The 22331-nt window shown below is 38.3% G+C and overlaps 1 protein-coding gene across 1 annotated transcript; it reads left to right on the top strand.

Moving 5' to 3' along the window:
• Positions 1–3030: 3030 nt before the first annotated feature.
• sst7 (somatostatin family member 7) lies at positions 3031–5423 on the top strand. Its single transcript, XM_057829666.1, has 2 exons — positions 3031–4234; positions 4928–5423. Exons 1-2 carry the CDS (start codon positions 4127–4129, stop codon positions 5159–5161), a joined length of 342 nt encoding a protein of 113 aa, XP_057685649.1. The 5' UTR covers positions 3031–4126; the 3' UTR covers positions 5162–5423.
• Positions 5424–22331: the final 16908 nt, after the last annotated feature.

Raw genomic sequence — 22331 nt, 5'->3', positions numbered from 1 at the left:
CATTATAAAACAAAGTGAATTGGCATAAAATGCATGTCTTTTATACAAACCTTTCCACATTGAAAGAACTAAGGATCAAACTCAAATTTAGCAAAAACAGTCATTTGGTACAGTTCCAGTTCATGGTCCTGAGGATCTATTTTGTTCTTGCAGAAAACATAATGAGTATTTGATTCACATTTAAAAGCAAGATACAAAAAATATGTGCAAAATGCTAGTAGAATTTAAACTGTACAACGTTTACAATTATGATTTTTGTGAAAGGTTTGAAAAAAGATTGGCGGTAGTTACAAATGTAATTTGAGATGGTACAGTGGTATGAAAATATCAACCTTTTGGAATTTCGCACATTTCTGCATAAAATCGCCATCAAAATGTGATCTTTGTCAAAATAAGACAGATGAAAATACAGTGTCTGCTTTAATTAAAACCCCCCAAACATTGAAGGGTTTTCATTTTTTTAATGAGGATAGCATAGAAACAATGACAAAAGGGGGGAAAAAATAAGTAAGTGAACCCTCTGCCTTAGGAGACTTAAAGAGCAATTGAAACCAATTTTTACCAAACAGTTTAAGTCAGGTGTGTGCCCAATCACTGATGAGTGGTTTAAAGATGCCCTGCCCACTATAAAACACACACCTGGTAAGAATTGTCATGGTGAGAAGCATTGTCTGACGTGCATCATGACTCAGTCAAAAGAGCTGCCTGAAGATCTACGATCAGGGATTTTTGATTTGTATAAAGCTGGGAAAGGATGCAAAACCATCTCTAAAAGTCTGGATGTTCATCAGTCGACAGTCAGAGAAGTAGTCTACAAATGCAGAGTTTGGCACTGTAGCTCCTTTCCCAAGGAGTGGCCGTCTAACAAAGATGATGCCAAGAGTTCAGCGCAGAATACTCAGACAGGTTAAAAATAACCCCACAGTATCTGCTGAAGACTTACAGGAATCACTGGCACAGTCCAATATCTCACTGCACACATCAACTATATGTAAAACTATGGCCAAGAATGGTGTTCATCGGAGGACTCCACTGCTGTCTAAAAAAAAAACAATGTTGCTCGTTTAATGTTCGCAAAGAGGCACTTGCTGATTGATGGTGATTTTATGCAGAAATGTGAGGAATTCCGAAAGGTTCGGATACTTTTCCTTACAACTGTATAAAAAAAGTTTAAACTATTGGAACATTTAATTTGGCAAATCCTTTGCATACCAATAGCGATCCCTCTGTTACCCTCGTGGGTTGTGGACTACACGTTTGCAAATCACTGATTTTGAATTACTCAAGATTGATCTGTGAAACGAAGGTGCAAATTGGATTATACAGAAAATCCACGCAAGCACGTGGAGAACATGCGAACCCGATACCCATGGTGCCCCCCCATTTCATCTGGCCAGTATGTCATATTGTAGTAGCTGTGGAACTCAAAATGTTGACTGGGCTGTTATGGACTATGCACATTAAATCATTAGTAACATGAAATTCCCTATTAAGTAAAAGAATATTATACAACAAACCACAATATATTAGTAGGCATGTCCTGTTTTTCTGACAGTTTTCTACTGGCCTGTTTACTACAACAACATAATAAAAATCGAAAATTATGGCTCTTAGTTTTGGCGTGCCAGCCCAACATTCTCTCTTGACAGACAAATGTGCTGTGGCAACAGTAGTAAGGGATCACTGTGTCTTGACACACGAATGTGCTGTGGCAACAGTGGTAAGGAATCAATGTGTCTAAATTTTCTTAGTTTTATCAAAAATTTCTTAAGCAGTCATGTAACGGATTTTTTGTGTGTGCTTGTTTATAATATTTATTTGACTCCTCACAGATCAATTTTTGGACACATATTTTTGGCGGGGAACGGGGGTTGGTGGACTTATTTTGAAGTATAGTTGAGGAGCTATATTTTGACAAAAGTAGCCACTTTGCTGCTATCATGTGTTATCTCTAGGAAATTATAGTACATGGTGGCGGGGGGACTGTTGACATTGGTGGCAGTGTTCGGTTCAATACAATGTACTTTTTTCCTCTTAGCCTGATAGTTGAAGGAAATGTGTGAGGGACTAACTGTTATTCACTCCTTTAAGAAATACGTGTAAATCACTGATTTTTTGACGGTACAACATGGAGTCTTCGGGCAAATATATAATATTTACAAGGTCTGCTAAAATTCTGTTCAAGGACCTATTTATTTACTACATACAGTGGTATGAAAAAGTATCCAGACCTTTTGGAATTGCTCACATTTCTGCATAAAATCACCATCAAATGAGTTTGATCTTTGTCAAAATCACACAAATGAAAAAAAACGGTCTGCTTTCACTAAAACCACCCAAACATTGATAGGTTTTCATATTTTAATGTATAGTATGAAAACAATGACAGAATGGGGAAAAATAAGTATAATAAGCCCTTTAGCAGCAATAACTTCAACCAGACGCTTCCTGTAGCTGCAAATCAGTCTGACTAATCTTGGCGCATTCTTCTTTCCAAAATTGCTGTGGTTCAGTCAGATTTCTGGGATGTCTGACATGAATCGTCGTCTTTATATCATGCAACAGCATCTCAGTGGGATTCAAGTCTGGACTTTGACTTGGCCACTATAGAACGTGCGTTTTGTTCTTCTGAAACCATTCTGAAGTTGGTTTATTTCTGTGTTTTGGATAATTGTCTTGTTGCAGCATCCATCCTCTTTTTAGCTTCAACTGCCTGACAGACGACCTCAGGTTTTCCTGCAAAACATCCTAATCAACTTTTGAATTCATTCTTCCATTAATGACTAATGGTTGTCCAGGCCCTGAGGCAGCAAAATAGCCCCAAATCATGATGCTCCCTCCACCATGCTTTACGGTGGGGATGTCAGGTGTTGATGAGCTGTTCCATTTTAACTCCCCACATGACGTTGTGTGTTACTCCCAAACAATTCAACTTTGGTTTCATCAGTCCACAAAATATCTTGCCAAAACTTTTGTGGAGTGTCCCAAAATTCCGTTCCCCCATTCCAAAAGGTTCAGATACTTTTTCATACCACTGAATGTACAGTTTAAATGCAATCAGTTACATTTATTCTAAAGCAATAGAAAATACTAGTTTTAGTTTCTGACAGTTTTGTTGCTGAGACACTGTAGACGTTTGAATGAAAATCATTCTTTTTAACAAAAGTGCATATCTAACAAATAACGATGTTGATCGATGTTTTGATCGTTTTGCTCGCTTTTAATCTGTTTGTGCTTAATCACATCAGTACTCGTATAAAATAAACTGAATTTGATTCCATTGCTACCTATCTAACTAAAGCTGCAAGATGACAGGGGCTGACTATGACAGTAAAGGTTCAAAGGTGCCGTTGGAACATATTTTCAAGGCACAGGCAGCACCTATCAGAGCACAATTGTTCATGAAAGTATATAAAAATGGTATTGTTAGAGTGGCGTGTTAGGTTAAACCTCAGCTCAATCTCCTCGCTAAAGAAGATTGTCTACCTTGTTCTCTCAACGTTTACTCAGGCCAAACTTTGTTATGTGGTTTTGAAGTCACGTCTAGTGTCAGACCGTTCGATTGTCATTTGAAGGTGTCACACAACTCATCAAAAGCTAGGAGAAACAAGTGCAACATCATTGACAGCAACCCAGGTGTGGTTACTTCAAACGTTTAAGTGATGCTTCAGGGGAAATGTAACCTTTGAATTGCCTTTGGAAGTCCTCATCATCCAAGTTTCGGGGGCGTAGGTGGTATGGTGACGTGTCTATTACTACAGATGGACCACAATAATGTGCCCACCTCGTTACTTGGCATACCGGTTAACTGTTCTCTATTTCCATTTGTTCTGCTCAGACCCATCCTCATCACCTTTCAGACACTCACACCCACTCTCAAACTCATGCACACGTACCCCCTCCGTCACACTCCCTCCACCTTCCACGTCAGACAGCTATATAAAAAGAGTCAGCGACTGAAAGGAAAGCAGCATCTCTTCAGCTTCAAAATATTTGTGACCACCAGCTGAGCTCTCCTACTGCTACTACTACTTCCACGACTACCAATACTACTTCCACTCCCACTACTCCCATCTCTTTCTCCAGATCTCTGCCTGTTCCCAGCGCCTCTCTCCAAAGTTCCACCATGCAGATCCTGGTTGTGTTAGCAGCCTTCATGGGGGTTCTGCTCAGTGTCAGGGCAGCCGCCGTGCTTCCTGTGGAAGACAGGAGCCCCATTCAGGGACTGAACAGGGTGAGGATGATGCATGTCTTCTTTTATTAATAGTTTTGGGTGAGCTAACAACGCTACTCTGCATTTATCATTAAATACCCCTGAAAATTCTTGAAAAAGATTTTTTTTTTAAATTGTCACTTTTGATTGACGCTGTCGGAGATTTTTTTTTGCATTTTAAAATACTTAAATTGTGGTCTGGTCAGGCGTAAGCACATTCGCAGTGCGTTTCCAAAATGCTTCGCATAGTTAGAAGCCACAAACCTAATATAGTGAAATATATTAACTGAGAATCACAACATTTTATTTATTAGAAAAAGTACACAAACAAACAAACAAAAAAATTGAACAATCAACATAACTAAACAATCTAGTCTCATCATACTGCACTGTACTCAGTGCTGCTCATATTATTTAAAAGGTCTGGAACAAAACAAAGCAAAAAAAAATATACTAAATATTGTTAAATGTCAAGATTGTACTAGCAGAACTGTAAAATATACAATAACTTATGTAGTGTTATGTAGTAACTATACATAAAATTTCAGATGCATTTTTTACAATTAAAAATTAATGGTATATATTTTAGCAGGGGTACTTAATGAGGTGTCCAATGAAGAGAGAGAGTTGTAAGTCACTAATTCCACTTTGAAATCTCAATTCAAATAGTCTGTATTGCAAATGGAATTAGATGTCATGTGTCTCTTTCCATAGGGACAAGACCTAAGCAAACACAGCAAAGAGCTGATAATGAAACTGGTGTCCAGCTTGCTAGAAGCAGCATTGGACACCAACATTATCCCAGAGGAGACATCACCTGAGGAACTGGCAGAGCCGCTGCAGTCGCACCTGGAGGAGAGGGCTGTCTACAACAGACTATCACTACCCCAGCGCGATCGCAAGGCTCCTTGTAAAAACTTCTTCTGGAAAACGTTCACATCATGCTAACAGAATAAAAACACAAATCAAGCTTACCCCTGCCAGCTCTTCATGAACTGTAGTGGACCTCAGCTGTGCAAATCAACGCCACCTGTCAAACATGTCGCCATTGATGGACTTAACAGGACACACCTTGTCACTTTTCAATACATGTACTGTATTTGTGTGTCTATTCATTACATTTACAATGTATCTTTAGAAGTGACATCTTTCTTTTCAGGGTAAAGAATAAATCATGGTTGGATATATGGATATGGTGAAATAAATACATTCTTTCCACCTGCTATGAAAAGATGAGTGTTGCATGGCAAAAATTCATGGGACAAAGCTTTTATTATTGCTTACAATTTTGACATGTTAGATTTACCAACAATGTGAGAATAAACAAGTAATGCAAGGGAATTTAAAATTAAAACTAAAGCAAAATGTGTATACAGCACTAAAAGACTACTGCAAATGTATCAGTCTCTCTCTTGCTATTTATAGCTACTGTGCCGCTTGGTTTAGGTTCCAAAATTTCATAGTTTGTCACAGATTTATACGATTGACCAGTCCATCCTTTAAATGATATGGATACATGTAAAGTGTTGGAAATGGCTTGCTCTCGTTCTAGGTGCAATGTTAATGCCGGAACAAAGTTGCTGGTTTTGGAGATGCAAGGTTTCTGCCAAACGTCAGCAATTTTTGTTTCATTAGAATTAAACATTTTGTTCGACTGTTATCGCAAATGCAAATATTGTAATTTAGAGAACTATTTGCAGAAGTTAAACAAAAATCTCACAAACACAATATATTGTTTTTACATTTATTTTCAAGCGCTACATTAACAAAAACAACACACAAAAGCCAGAGAGAATGTGTAATCGTCACTAAACGTGATCACATTTATAATGTGCATTTGGACACTAAATGTAATTGTAAAATTTTGGTATAAATGACCTTGATGTGAAAGATGGTAGATCAAAGATTTAAATATGCAAATCACAAATTTCCAAAATCTCTGATAACGGAGAAAATAATGTTAAAGAACAGAAAATGACATACTCCAAGACACTGACATTTTGGAAAGAACGTGAAGTCAGATCCACTGGTTCTTTTGTACCAGAGTTAACCTACAAATTGTAAGTCAGGACTTCAGAATGCCAGAGAAGGTTTAGAATTTTGATATATTAATCAATTTAGGCAAATTAAAATGTTCGAGTGATAAGTCTTTTCCTAAATTATGTACTGGGTGCCAGACCGACTGCAAGCAAAGTCTAACAGTTTGAGCTGAACAGAGACAACCATTAAATTTAGCATCTTCACTAGAAGAAGAATCAGTGTGGTGACAAATCATTTATCATATCAAAGACAAATATTCAAAGGTTTGTGCACAAAGTTAGCAGGCACTGTTAGCGCACAGCAGACAAATGCTGATAGATATAATATAGGTATAAAAAGCAAAACTAAAATAGGCGCACACTGCCTAAAGTTGCTACAGTATCTCTCTGCTGGTGTTGAGTTGTTTCTGTTATTTTTCCATTTTGCTTACAGACAAAGCCTATGGTCGGGCGAAATGGGTCGCTGTGTAGCATCTGCTGTCTTGCTCGATGCCCTTCGTTTTTCCTAATATTGTCCTCTTTTACAGCCAAAAGCGGAACACTATGGCATCCTTATAATGCGTGCTGATAGTCCTCTCCATACCTTTGTTTAGCTGCTGTTTTTTTAAGGTTAGTTACCGTAATTTTCGCACTATAAGGCGCACATGACTATAAGCTGCTACCCAACAAATTTGGCACAAAAACGGCATTTGTTCATAGATAACCCGCACTGGACTATAACCCGCAGCTGTCCTCACTGTATTATGGGCAGTGATGGGAATAACGACGTTATAAATAACGGCATTACATAACAGCGTTATTTTTTTCAGTAACGGGGTAATCTAATTAATTACTTTTCTCATCATGGCAACGCCTTTACTGTTACTGAGGCGGGAAAGGCGTACGTTACTACGCGTTGCGATGTTGGTTGACTGACGCGAGAAAAGTCTGGAAAAAGACGGACTCACGGAGATGACAGAGCAGAGCAGGAATGGGGAGGAGGCAAGGGAGCGTTACGCCGTTGCGACGCGATGCGACTATGCTAGGTGGCTCCAATAATACCTGACTAGCCGATAGCCTACAAACTACGCCCACATGATGCTTCGGTAGATATCACATATATACAGAACCAGAGGCAAATGACAGACACGGCGGCATTAGCAACATATATAATAAAGAACTAGATGCGTTAGTAAACAGCCGCCATCTTAAAGCAGTAGACTTTTCATGAAGGCTCTGTTGTAGAGAACCTTCCTAGCGAACCTAAGTCACTTTTTATCCAAAATGCTCCTAAATCGGAAAAAATTAACTTAAATCTATCTTTAAATGATGAAACAGTTAAACTTACACATGTCGAAAATAGATGGAAGGGAACTAATGCAATACGGGAGCAATTTTAACAACTTTAACGGTTGATTCACAACATTAAATGACTTCCACACATAGCAAAGGTTATTATCTAGTTATCGCAATATCTGCAATACCCCTGTGTCTAGTTAAGTTTAGAGTAAAGAATTGGGCTAGGGCCAATTGTCCCAAAAACCCTTTAAACTTCAGATTGTGTGACCTGGGTTTTTTTTTTTTTTTTTTTTTTTTTTTTTTTTTAAAGGAAAGAAAGAAAAAAAAAGAAAATTATCAGTTACTTTGTCAAGTAATTTATTACTCTTACATTCAGGTAAATGAGTTACTAACGCAATTACTTTTTGGGAGAAGTCATTTGTAACTGAAATTATTTTTTTAAAGTAAGATTCCCAACACTGATTGTGGGATATTTACAGCAAACTATATTAACCAGTAACAATGTATTTGACAGCATCATCATACGACTGTCATAAAACCAAATCAACCACCATGAAGCTTTGAAGAAATTAGCTGCAAAGTTTCATTGCTTCAAGAAGCTTTCATTTGGCTATCACTGCTCCCTTAGGGGAGACTGTCAACCTCTGATGCCACCTGCTGTCAACACCTATTGTTGTCCAGCATGCCTCCTAGCATGCATTGCAGCGCTACAGATGTAAATAACAATCTAAATTCATGTTCTGTGCTAATTATTTATTCAGTTACTGTTCCAGTTGTTTCATTAATTGCTAGTTATGGTATTTGCTAACACTTTATTTGACAAAGGCATCATAAGACTGTCATTAGACAATCATAATTATGACCTGTAACTATCATCGGCATTATTGAATGCTTGTGTCATTAAGTATCTTCCGGCAAATTATTTTAATTTTGAATGGATGTAAAAGATCTAAGCTGTACATAAATGGAGTTAGTGACATAATTTGCCGGATGACATTTTGTGACATAAGCATTCAGTAATGCCCATGATAGTGTCATGCCATAATTATGACGGTTTTATGAAAGTCTAATGACGCCGCTGTCTAATAAAGTGTTACCTATTAACACCCAAAAAAATCAACAAATAAGTCGCACTGGACTATAAGCCGCAGGATTCAAAATGAGGGGGGAAAAGTAGCGGCTTATAGTCCAAAAATTACGGTATATTATAATTTCAACAGGATAAAAAAAATAACAGATTTTTTATTTTAATGAAGAACAGACGACATGAATATCCATCCATATACATACAAACAAACGTTTGCCATTGTGCCTAACCACTGGATAGATATTGTACATTGTTTAATATGCTACCAAAAAAGAAAGCCAAGGATGGTGTTTTTTAACCACACTATTGGATCACTTTCTTGTTTCCCAGAGCAGTGGAACAGGATGAATAAGAGATAATGACTCAGAAATATGTTCGTTTCACCGGTTCAAAGGTTAAGTTAACATTGTTCACAGCACAGACTGAATCATGACGAGAACATTAAAGGTTGCGGTGATCTAATTCTTTTCTTAGTGTAGTGTGAGTTTGCAAGTAAAAGGCTTTAATGATACATCTTGCAAAATATAAAGAGACAGTCTTAAATGATGAGTAACTGCTCAAACCGATTTAATTCAATCATTTAGCTGTTAATATTCTTTCACAATGGCTCACATCAAACCATATCAAAATGAAATGATTGTTGACAGGTGCTGGTCGAAGTCCTTGATGAAAGTGGCAACGACATTACCAAACTAGTTCCTTCAGAAATTGAGTCTACAATGTACAGTGAGGAAAATAAGTATTTGAACACCCTGCGATTTTGCAAGTTCTCCCACTTAGAAATGATGGGCGGGTTTGAAATTTTCATGGTAGGTGCTAGTCCACTGTGAGAGACAATCTAACAAAAAAAATCCAGAAATCACAGTGCACGACTTTTTAAAACATTTTATTTGTATTATACTGCTGCAAATAAGTATTTGAACACCTTGAGAAAATCAATGTTTATATTTAGTACAGTAGCCTTTGATTAAAATTACAGAGGTCAAAAGCTTCCTGGAACTTTTCACCAAGTTTGCAGCAGGGATTTTGCTCCATTGCTCCACCCAGATCATCTCTAGATCGATCAGGTTCCTGGGCTGTCATTGAGAAATACAGATCTTGAGCTTCCCCCAAAGATTTTCTATTGGGTTTAGGTCTGGAGAGTGGCTAGGCCCCTTCAGAACCTTGATATGCTTTTTATGTAGCCACTCTTTGGTTATTCTGGCTGTCTGCTTTGGGTCACTGTCATGTTAGAAGACCCAGTCACGACCCATTTTCAATGCTCTGACTGAGGGAAGGAGGTTATTCCCCAAAATCTCACAATACATGGCCCTGGTCATCCTCTCCTTAATACAGTGCAGTCGTCTACTCCCATGTGCAGAAAAACACCCCCAAGCGTTATTCTACCACCCCCACACTTCACAGTAGGGATGGTGTTCTTAGGAAGGTCCTCATCATTCCTCTTCCTCCAAACACTATGAGTGGACTTTAGACTAAAAAGTTCAAATTTGATCTCATATGACCACATAACTTTCTTCTATGAATCCTCTGGATCATCCAAATGGTCATTGGAAAACTTAAATGGGCCTTGACATTAGCTGGTTTAAGCAGGGGAACCGTCCGTGCCATGCGTGATTTTAAACCATGAAGTCTTACTCTATTACCAACAGTAACCTTTGAAATTGTGGTCCCAGCTCCTTTCAGGTCATTGACCAGCTCTTCCTGTGTAGTTCTTGGCTGATTCCTCACCATTCTTAGGATCATTGAGACCCTACAAGGTAGATCATGTTTAGCTTCTTCCATTTTCTAATAATTGCTCCAACGGTGGATCTTAAATCACCAAGCTGCTTGGCAATTTCCCCGTAACCCTGTCCAGCCTTGAAGAGGTCTACAATTCTGTCTCTGGTGTCTTTGGACATCTGTTTGTTCTTGACCATGTTAGGAATTTGGATTCTTCCTGATTGTATGGAGTGGACAGGTGTTTTTATGCAGCTAACCACCTCAAACAGGTCAAAAAGTCCACCTCTACTCCACCTTTTCATTGGACTTTTTTACAGGTGACTAACAGGTCTTTGAGGCTGACAATTCTAGCTAATAGACAGGTGTTCAAATACTTATTTGCATCAGTATAATACAAATAAATTGTTTTTAAAAAATCATACACTGTGACTTCTGGATTATTTTTCCTTGTCTCTCACAATTGATAAATATCTAACATAAAATTTCAAACCCGCCCATCATTTCTAAGTGAGAGAACTTGCAAAATCGCAGGTTGTTCAAATACTTATTTTCCTCACTGTATATCCTCAGAGATGTTGCAGAGTTTACATGCCAAAAAAAAAACAAAGTACAGGGAGACTAAAAACGTGAAGCAATAGCACATCACTACCATTATTTAAACTGTCATAAGACCAGTGGTGGATGAAGTGCTCCCTTTTTTTTTTACTAAGTAAAGTAAGTTAAGTAAAATACAGATACAGGGTAAAAAAAAAAAAAAAAAAGTAAAAGTACACGTATGTAAAAAAAAAAAAGAAAAAAAAAAAAGATTTACTCAAGTAAAAGTTCAAAAGTACATCTTTTAAAATTTACAAGTAAAAAATAAAAGTATTTTTCCCATAAATATGATATATACAAAGACATCTGAGACAATATTCAAAGAAAGAACCAAAACCATCCGAGCTGGACATAAATGGAGTTAGTGACAAAATTTGCCTGATGACACTTAATGACATCTTTCATAAGCATTCATTTAATGCCCATGAAAGTGTCATGTCATAATTATGACGGTCATAAGACAATAATATGACACCGCTGTCAAATAAAGTGTTACTTATGAACGTAAATAAATCAACAAATAAGCCGCACAGGACTTTAAACCGCAAGATTCAAAATGAGGGAGAAAAGTAGCGGCTTATAGTCCGAAAATTACGGTAGATATTTGTCTGGACTGCTTGGATTGAGAGAAACAAGTTGCTTCCCATTTTAGCCATCTTTTACACTGCTTATTTCCTGCATGATGGTGATGTGGAATCAACGAATTGCCTTTCTGTTGATCGTTATTGCTGCACTTGCAGAGGCTAGTTCGAGCTTTGCCATGTATTTAGTTATCTGAATGTGCGAAGCAGATGCTAAGATAAGCATGCTCTAGACCGGCAAGAAGGCAAACGCATTAGCTGTTGGACTACTCCTTCAAAGTGCCAATTTGCCAACAAGACAGTGTGAAAAAGGGATGACAGGATAAACAAGTCAGCAAATATGCACCTTTAATGGCATGACATCCCAGCAAGAGCAATCGGATTGTAAGCAAAGGATATGGGGATAAAATTATATCCTTGTTGTGGCATCGTGCAACACAGAATTTTCTTTACCATAATATTTTGTAGTACATACAGTCAACTTAGTGAGTTATGCGTAACTGATATTAGGATTATGGGAGATTGGTCCTTGAAAAAAAAAATAATACATTTAGGGGATCATTGGTCCCAAAACGTTTGCTAAATGTTGGTATTCAAGTTGTACCACTATCAGTACTCATCCTGGTCATGCAATGTTAAAAACAAAACGAAAAAAACAAGTAATACAAAAAAATAAATAAAAAAACATGACACAATTTCAGGTGCTGGTCACTTCAGAGTTTATTCAACAATAATCCACAAATATGCATGCAGAGGACCAACATCAAAGCACATGCCTGCAAGCCAAGCATTTTATTTGCCTTCCTTTTGATCTGAAGGAGGAAGAAAAGACATTGCCATTTTAGAAAATTGTCCTTCAAACTCTTATCGTCTTTGTGTTTATGTGTGGTGGTGGCAGTGGGGGATGAATTACTATGAAGCAGTTTTTGTTTCTTATAACAGGAGGAATAAAGACATTTTAAATGTTTGGGTTGGGCATTGTTTGAATTTGAAAGGTTCCGATTCCGTGTTTCGATTTCAGTTCCAAACGATTCCGATTCTATAAGAGCAGGGTTAAAAAAATGCATAGTTTATATTGATTATTTAATTATTTAACTTCTTGCTTATTTTTTAAATTATATGGACTTTTAATTAAATTTGCAATTAATTTCTAACAGGGCTATGTTTAACTTGTATATAAATATCAGTCTTTGAATTTGAATATGATGAAGTTTCTTTCCACAGGAGTGTACGCTCACAAAGATATTTGTTTTTCAAAAGCTCAGGGAGAAAACATTTACACATGGTAAAGCGCTATATAAGTATAACACCATTTACCATTTACCATATTCTTTTTCCTATGTTTTAGAGTGTCTTATGCTGCAGGCATTTTTACATGTTATTGAGCTCCCACTAATTGGCTAATATGGTGCAGAATATCAAACACACAAAGCAACAAACAAACAAAACAACTTGTAAAACACAGTCCAGATTAGCAGCGGGTACAGTATAAAATCAGAAACAGTTTTTGTTGAAGAAAATGATCATATCTGCCTTCTCAGGCACTAAATATGAGCGTTCTGGACAGATAGTGTCTCCTGCAGTGGATAACACACGTTCACTAGGTGTAGATGAAGCTTGAAGGCATAAATATGAGAAAGCAAGATCTGACAGCAAATGCAGTCTTTGTTTCCTTCCACCACCATGCAGCAGGGTCCTAAGACAAAACAGCTGGTGGCTGGTGCTCACAGCAGAGCAGATAAATAAATGTCACGTATAAATGTAGTGAAGTACGTGAAAAAAAGTTAATGATGCACGTGGATACGACGGAATATTAGGGCCAAATTAATAAATTTCAAAAAAGGACTAAGACATTAGTTGTACTATTGCTACGAGGAAAAGTCGCAAATATTACGTAGGGGTAAGGTAGCTGGGAGCCGCTTCACACTTTATATACATGTTGCTTTGCTGGAAGCTACGACGAAGCATTAGGATAAATTCTTCTATTGATTATAATTTGATGTAGATGATGCAAAATAATAAGGACCTCTTAATTTGGAAAACCGATTCTAAAACAAAAGATGCTTTTAATACTGTTGATTTTAACGGAGGTAAAGTATGTAGCTGCTCATATAGCTACATCAGCCTGACGTAATAATATGACTTATTCTCGTACTATTCCATCGATCCATCATATACCACTTAATCTTGGGTCAGGTCACGGGAGCAGCAGAAGACAGATGCATTTTATATTTTTTACTTACCTGGTTCTGACTGGTTAGAGGACCAGCGCTGCGTGGCAAATACGCGGCACTCAGCTATGCACTTCTCGGGACTTGGATTCCATGAAACCGGAGGTATTTAATCAGATTGGTCGTGCAACTATCTTTGCATGATATAACTGTGTTGCAAATGTTGCACTGAGCTGACTGGTCATTTTTCTTTATGAAGTTGAGGCAAACTTTTGAGTGCCGCTGCACGGAGTTTACAATTAAAATTAAGTTGTTATGCACAAACACACACTTCATGTGGCTTCTTCTTCGTGGTGTTCCGGGAAAATCGGAGTGTTAATCCCGGATGCCATCGATGCTCGATGCCCAACCCTATTGAATGTACTCAATAAATACTTAAATACTCAATAAATGCTTAAAATAAAATAAATACATAAAATCTTAACCACTGATTACTGTATTGTTGTTTTTTTGCCATCATGCTGCTTGTTTTTTTGTTGCACGGTGGGTTTTTCCTGTGCTCTTATCACAGCATATTACTGCCTAACTATATTTAATGACACACCGACCTCCATTGTATGTCTGTGTCAAGCACTCCTTACTAATTAAAAGAAAATAAGTTTCCTTAACATTTTTTCACTAGTGCATACCTGCAGCTTTATACTACCTGTAGGGTGTGAACGACTATATCACTAATGATGAAGTATATTTAATGTGTACAATGCATAAAAATTATTGTTTGCAAAATTGAGATGGAAATTATATTAAGGTTGCATGGATTTTATCAACTTGGCAACAGGCCACCACACTAGGTGGGAGCGATGTCATCAAACTATGTCAACCAGGTCACTTAAGCTAGGTTCATACTACAGGTCTTAAAGCACAAATACGATTTTTTGCCATATGTTTTTTTGGCGTGCCCGTTCAGACTGCCTTTGTCCTATGAGACCGTTCAAATATCACGCATGCGCACTAATTCGCAGTCCAAGATGCGATCAGCAAAGAGACCCGCATGCGCAGAAGACAAACAAATTGCACATGCTAGCTGTATGTCATTCTAGGGTGATCATATTTTGATTTCCAAAACGAGGACACATAACAGACATTAATAATCCCCCTTTAGTCTGATATTCAAAGTTTATATGGACTGACAGAACGCATACACGCACACAGGAGCCTTGACATGTGTGCGTGAAATTACATGGGTGCATCAGTTTGCCCCGACTCCGCCATGTGTGCAATAATGAAATATTGCTCATTCGGCGCACAGAATGAAAATCGAAAATTGTAAGGCTTATCCTTTTCCTTATTTTATTTTTTTATGACTGTGGTCAAGCCCGATTCGTGCTTAAAGGCAGAGTTCAAGCTAGGCGCTAATGCCTACACTACATCGCTGCCGTCCTCCGTGCCTCTTGCGCTTTGCTGACATAATTGCTGCATGAATTCCGATTTGGGAGTCTTGACAGTTCAGACCGCCAGTCACGTTCTGAAAAATGTGGCCCAGATCGGATTTGAACCACATACGAAAGTGACCCGGATCAGATTTGAAATGGTCCATTTTTATGCGACTTGTCACGTTCAGACTGTCAAGTTAATGCCTCACTCGAGTCAGAAAAACACGAAAAAATCGGATTCCTGCATTAAGACCTGTAGTATGAACGTAGAGTTGCAACAATTTAAATGGCTTGTGTGCACAGCAGAGTCATTTGGCAGTACAATACATAAATGGTATGTTTTTCTGTTTTGGTTTGAGAAAGAGCCATCACCCGTGCACGCCAAGAGTGTGTATTTTTGTTTTACAACAAGGCAGTCATAAGTATCTTCTGGTCACTGATCTCTCACTACCTCCATTTGGCAGACACCATTTTAGTCATATACTATAATCAAGAATAGCTTTCTACATTATCTGATACACATGCTGAAGTAGGTCTATCTAAAGTGTTTTTCCTTGACGGTTCTGTTCTTGTTTGGCCTTGTCGGTAGAGATGGAGAGCTTGTTTTTCTCGGCACAGCCAAATAACGGTTGATGGCTTATTCAAGTGCACGATGCCCTGTCTAACCTAAGCATGTCATTAGAGGGTCCTTTGTCCTAGCTTTTACTGCTAAAGAAAGCTCGGGTCCCAGAAAATGAACTGCCTTCCACATGAGGAGTTGGGATCTTAAACGTTGGACGTGTATAATGACCCTGTTCAAAATTTGGATGCCACTATGCAAGTCTGCAGCCTTAAGCATGAGGGCTAAATACAGGTTGTGAAGATTGTTATCAATAATGACATTTAAAAAGTGCAATACATTTGCAGACAAAATATTTTGGGGTGAATTACTTATTTTCTTGCTCTTTTCATAGTGCATTCAGTTTTACATTATATTGCTCCCAAAAACATTTGAGTTTTTCATGCAATGTAGTAACATGCTAATGTTTAGGCACTATTTAATATTTTTTCCGGGCCTGTGTGGTCAGGGGAACCTGTGTCTTCACAGCATATTAAGAGTAAAAAACACAATAAAAAACAAATAATGATCTATGTGCATATTTTCCATTTCTATTGTATTTCTATTGTGTATATATATATTATATATTTACAGTGGGGCAAATAAGTATATAGTCAACCATTAATTGTGCAAGTTCTCCCACTTGAAAATATTAGACAGGCCTGTAATTGTCAACATGGGTAAACCTCAACCATGAGAGACAGAATGTGGGAAAAAAAACAGAAAATCACATTGTTTGATTTTTAAATAATTTATTTGCAAATCATGGTGGAAAACAAGTATTTGGTCAATACCAAAAGTTCATCTCAATACTTTGTTATGTACCCTTTGTTGGCAATAACGGAGGCCAAACGTTTTCTGTAACTCTTCACAAGCTTTTCACACACTGTTGCTGGTATTTTTGGCCCATTCCTCCATGCAGATCTCCTTCAGAGCAGTGATTTTTGGGGCTGCCGTTGGGCAACACGGACTTTGAACTCGCTCCACAGATTTTCTATGGGGTTGAGATCTGGAGAATGGCTAGGCCACTCCAGGACCTTGAAATGCTTCTTACGACGCCACTCCTTTGTTGCCATGGCTGTGTGTTTGGGATCATTGTCATGCTGAAAGACCCAGCCATGTCTCATCTTCAATGCCCATGCTGATGGAAGGAGATTTTCCCTCAAAATCTCTTGACACATGGCCCCATTCATTCTTTCCTTTACACAGATCAGTCATCCTGGTCCCTTTGCAGAAAAACAGCCCCAAAGCATGATGTTTCCACCCCCATGCTTCACAGTGGGTATGGTGTTCTTCACATGCAATTCAGTATTCTTTCTCCTCCAAACACGAGAACCTGTGTTTCTACCAAAAAGGTCTATTTTGGTTTCATCTGATCATAACACATTCTCCCAGTCCTCTTCTGGATCATCCGAATGCTCTCTAGCGAACCGCAGACGGGCCTGGATGTGTACTTTCTTCAGCAGAGGGACACGTCTGGCAGTGCAGGATTTGAGTCCCTGGTGGCGCATTGTGTTACTGAGAGTAGCCTTTGTTACTGTGGTCCCAGCTCTCTGTATGTCATTCACTAGGTCCCCCAGTGTGGTTCTGGGGTTTTTGCCCACCGTTCTTGTTATCATTTTGAGGCCACGGGGTGTGATCTTGCATGGAGCCCCAGATTGAGAGAGATTATCTGTGGTCTTGTATGTCTTCCATTTTCTAATAATTGCTCCCACAATTCATTTCTTTACACCAAGCGTTTTACCAATTGCAGATTCCGTCTTCCCAGCCTGGTGCAGGTCTACAATTTTGTCCTTCGACAGCTCTTTGGTCTTGGCCAAAGTGGAGTTTGGAGTGTGAGTGATTGATTGTGGACAAGTGTCTTTTATACCGATAATGAGTTAAAACAGGTGCCATTAATACAGGTAACGAGTGGAGCCTCGTTAGACCTCGTAAGAAGTTGGACCTCTTTGACAGCCAGAAAGCTTGCTTGTTTGTAGGTGACCAAATACTTATTTTCCACTCTAATTTGGAAATAAATTCTTTAAAAATCAAACAATGTGATTTTCTGTTTTTTTCCCACATTCTGTCTCTCATGGTTGAGGTTCTCCTATGTTGACAATTACAGGCCTCTCTAATCTTTTCAAGTAGGAGAACTTGCACAATTGGTGGTTGACTAAATACTTATTTGCCCCACTGTGTATATATATATATATATATATATATATATATATATATATATGTATATATATATATATATGTATATACTGTATATATAATTTTATTTTTCCTTTAGATTATTTTTTATAACCTTGGATGGGATTTTACCAGGTGGGTTGACAAAAACATTTTATATCACAGGAATAGCTGCTTATAAAACTCTAACACCAAACATTGATAGTAGAGACTTGTTGTGTTTGTAGATCTATTTTTATTACGGGGGGTTTCATTTTTAATTTTCATTTTTACCTTTTTCTATCTACCTCACATGCATTTGAAGCTGTTAACAATACATTTTATCGCTTTTATGATAACTTTCACTTGAAATGTCTGTTCTCTGTTTCGGTTTTTGTAATTTCCCCACAAACATTTCATTGTGTTGCTGTCAAATTTTTATTTTAGAGCATAAGAGTAGTTCCACTTTATACATTATATGAGCAATGCGTGTTTTGCATTTAGCACTGTTGCCATGACTGGGAGATACTCATGTTAACCGAGTCATTAAATCAGAGTGCAAAGAGATGCCATATAATCTGCTTTTGAAGAACGTGCTAAGTCCGGTGCAATTTGTACAATAATTTGTCCATCTAATCACACCTTTCTATGGTTAGTTACCAGAACAGTACTTGTCTTGTGCTGTCTTTGCTCCTATAATAGATTTGTTGCCACAGTAGCAGATAGATGAGTGTCCCACAATGGTCTGCTCAAGACTGTTTTCACAAGGGACGATTGCACTCTTATGGCATGGCAGTACACCTAATTGCAGTTGCTGTAACAACACATAGCACACAGCATCATGTCAAATGGTCAGGTTTCTAGACAGACACACATTTAAGAATGTACAAGCATTACACTCGTATTAAACACAAGTGTGGCCGCTGAGATCCTAAATGTCATTGCTGTGGCAGTGATGCCTGATGTGCATTAATGGCATGCGAGTTCCTCACTGCCATCAACACTATTGCTCATATTGGAAATCCATGTTTCATGTTACCATTTTTCTCCAGCTTACCAGACCAGAAAATGTCCTATCAATTATACCCGAAATAAACCATTACCCAAACCCCCACCAGAGTTATTGAGTCGTAGTCCATCAGCATTGTTATAGTATATGATTTTATAGCAGTGAAAACTGCTTTATATGTCAATCTTTCACAGGTTTTTCCAGTACCAGTTGTTTGTGGTATTAGGCATTAAAAGTCTTGCATCATCTCAAACTGTAAGCACTTTGAGGCAGAATTGGTGTAGAGCAACATAATGAAGGAATCAGCAACAAGCGCAGCACCTGTGTGCCACTTTTCATCATTGCTTTCTCGCACCAATGTCACGGTGTGTAGCTTTGGAATCTCAAGGAGGCCCACCTGAATTGCTCAACCTGGGGCTGGATTTGAATTAGCGGGGAAATGACAGTATTTGTTATGTGTGGCAAAAGGTACCCATGGTGGACTAAATTGAAAGCATAATGGGTCTGACGTCAGGAATGGAATCCAACACAGTCGTACATTAATTCATCCGAGGATCAATTTTGATCAATAACACCGAAGATGGTCCTGAAACATGGTGTGCATCACACAGTCAGCTCAGTGAGGTTTTCGAAACAATTACTGTCCTTTGTTATAGTTAAATAGTTCATTAGTAGATTAAAACAAAAAATAATAATAATAATAATAATTAAGAGGTACAGTCTATTCAATTTTAGAATGTACCTGTGAACTATTACTAAACTATAACTGTTGCACGTGAACTTAAATTGACTTTCTCTAAATCTCTGAATGCACAATGCTTCTGTACATGCACAACTTGCTGTTTTCTACTTTGTTAAAAATAAAAAAAAAATAAAAATAAAAAAAAGAAAGAGCGAGACAACAAAATTCCTGACATAGGTTTGATACACTAATCAATCACTACATGAGGGTTAGATTCCAACGGACTCCATGTAACTGTAACCTGATCGAAGTATACATGAAGGACTTTTAATGTATTTTTCTATTATAATATTGGTACAGCAAAAAATGCATAGTTTTGAGTATGAGAGTAGTCAGAGAGGTCCAGTACTAATATTGACCAACCTTGGCCAGAACCTATTAAGTTTTGTGGATTTACAGTGCCACAAAAATGAGAACTGTAACCTACCATCTACTAAAACAACACGTTGCTAATGGGAATCACATAATATTGTACTGATGTGACAGCACACAAAACGCACATGTCAATGGAGCGGTTTTAAGATCAGGCGACTTTATTTCTTATATTAACTGATGACAATGTTGGAGTTACATGTTTCAGAATGTTGAGAGTGTTTTTAAGAGTTGGGAACAATGCGAGCACACGGAAGTCAACTGCCTTGCCACTCGGTTTGAATGCATTTACCCTAATGCTTGAATTACACGGGTGCGCTAATTTTAGGGTCCGCTCATTTGACCACGGGAGCACGAACGTTCGCTGGCTTGACCGCAGTCACCAAATAACTACATATTTTTCACCCAGTACTTATTTTTCCTGTGTATGTGTAAAATATGTATGGTCGCAGTTTGAGCATGTGTGGTGACACCAAACCCAACTTGTTGTAAAAATTACAACCCTACTTATTTCTCCCAACACTGGCCCACCGGGGAAATCCCCGGAATCCCCTTATAAATACTTCATTTGAAACAGGAGAGTTCACCCAGACTTTAAAAACTGCAGTAATAAAACCTCTTCTAAAAAAAACTCATCTGGATGCCTCAACCGTTAGTAATTATAGGCCAGTATCAAATCTGACATTCCTAGGGAAAATTATAGAGAGGGTTGTTTTTGAACAGATCCATTTTTTTATGATGCAAAACAATCTTTTCAACTCATTTCAATCTGGATTTCGGCATCAACACACCACCGAGACCGTGCTTACCAAAGTCCTAAACGATATTCGTCGGAATACTGATGCAGGCAAATCATCTGTTGTGCTACTATTGAATCTCAGTGCCACATTCGACACGTTTGATCACAAAATACTACTCACCAGATTGGAACAATGGGTAGGGCTCACTGACACTGTTCTTAAGTGGTTCACATCTTATTTACATGATTAGGATTTCTTTGTGTCAATCGGAAACCATCAGTCAGAACGAACCAAATTCACATGTGGGGTCCCTCAAGGGTCCATTCTTGGACCACTTTTATTGAACATCTGTAATTTCCGGACTATTGGACGCCCCTGATTACAAGCCTCACCCAGTACATTTTTAAAGGAGAAACCATTTTCCACATAAGCCTCTCCTGTCTAGAAGCCGCGTGTGCCCACATAGTAACATGAGATATTTATAAAGAAATACACAGTTTTCTAAGTTTTAATAACATACTTTAACGAATCGGATTATAATATAGCGCGTGACTTACGGGGGTAAGGGAGGTGCGGAAGAGCGAGAGACATGCCTTCCTGTTGTTGTTGCAGGTGTGTCTGTGTGTGCGTCGGCTGCTGCAGACAGCAGTCGTGTGTTGTTCAAAGAGTTTCCAAAATAAAAAATTGCAACCTAACTAAGCGGGTGACTCTTTGTCAACGTTACAATACCTTAACTTTTCTTTCCAAACAGCGACAGCAACAAGGCACTTAGTTGACTCCTCAAGCTCACTCCTGAGCGTGTATCGTCCTCTTCGTCACGCAGCAGACCGGCTTTTCGAAACCCGTTGGAGATGATGGATTTTTTGGACACTGCTCCACCCTGTCAGACTTGTACAAAAGTTGTTCTTTGCATGCGGCCAGTTTTGATAAACGATCTTTCGCCGCTGGTCATCCAAGCCTTCAATTCAACTCGGCACGTCATATCCATTTCTTCCATGATGCGGGTCTGCTAATTTTACTCATGCGCAAAGTTGAGGGTCTGCTACTTTTATTCGTGCACAAAGTTAAAATACGGGTAAGAGTGCAAACTAGCGTCTTCCTTGACACATATATTCCACGTGTCTTACTCTTACATTTTGTGCTCGAGCGCTCCTGGCAGTCGTTAGAAAAATGGATAAATTGGCCGCATCATTGCATACGCCGCAGGATTCAGAATGAGAGAAAAAAGTAGCGGGTTGTTATCCGAAAATTACGGTATATGCTTCCCCAAACTCAGATCATGGAACAGTATGACATCTTGTATCACACTTATACAGATGACATACAACTCTACACTACTGTTTCCCTGCATGATTACAGTCCCTTAGTCTCCCTGAGTAAATGCATTCATCAAATCAATGAATGGATGTGCCAGAATTTTCTCCCGAAAAATGTGGAGAAGACAGAAGTGATTTTTTTTGGGCCAAAAAAGGAAAGGCCAAAGATACACTCCTTGGAACTATGTCACCTCCAGCTACAAATCAAGTCAGAAATCTTATTGACTCGGACCTAAAATTTGACAGCCATCTTAAGTCCAGCTCTAAATCTGCTTATTCCCACCT

This window comes from Corythoichthys intestinalis, chromosome 2, assembly GCF_030265065.1.
Source record: "Corythoichthys intestinalis isolate RoL2023-P3 chromosome 2, ASM3026506v1, whole genome shotgun sequence".
Classification (NCBI taxonomy): Eukaryota; Metazoa; Chordata; class Actinopteri; order Syngnathiformes; family Syngnathidae; genus Corythoichthys; species Corythoichthys intestinalis.
This window is presented reverse-complemented; position numbering and strand designations above follow the sequence as displayed.

Coding starts and splice junctions, on each gene's coding strand:
- sst7 (XM_057829666.1), top strand. CDS start 4,127: ATGCAGATCCTGGTTGTGTTAGCAGCCTTCATGGGGGTTCTGCTCAGT. Junction 4,235..4,927: donor CCATTCAGGGACTGAACAGG/GTGAGGATGATG, acceptor CTCTTTCCATAG/GGACAAGACCTAAGCAAACA.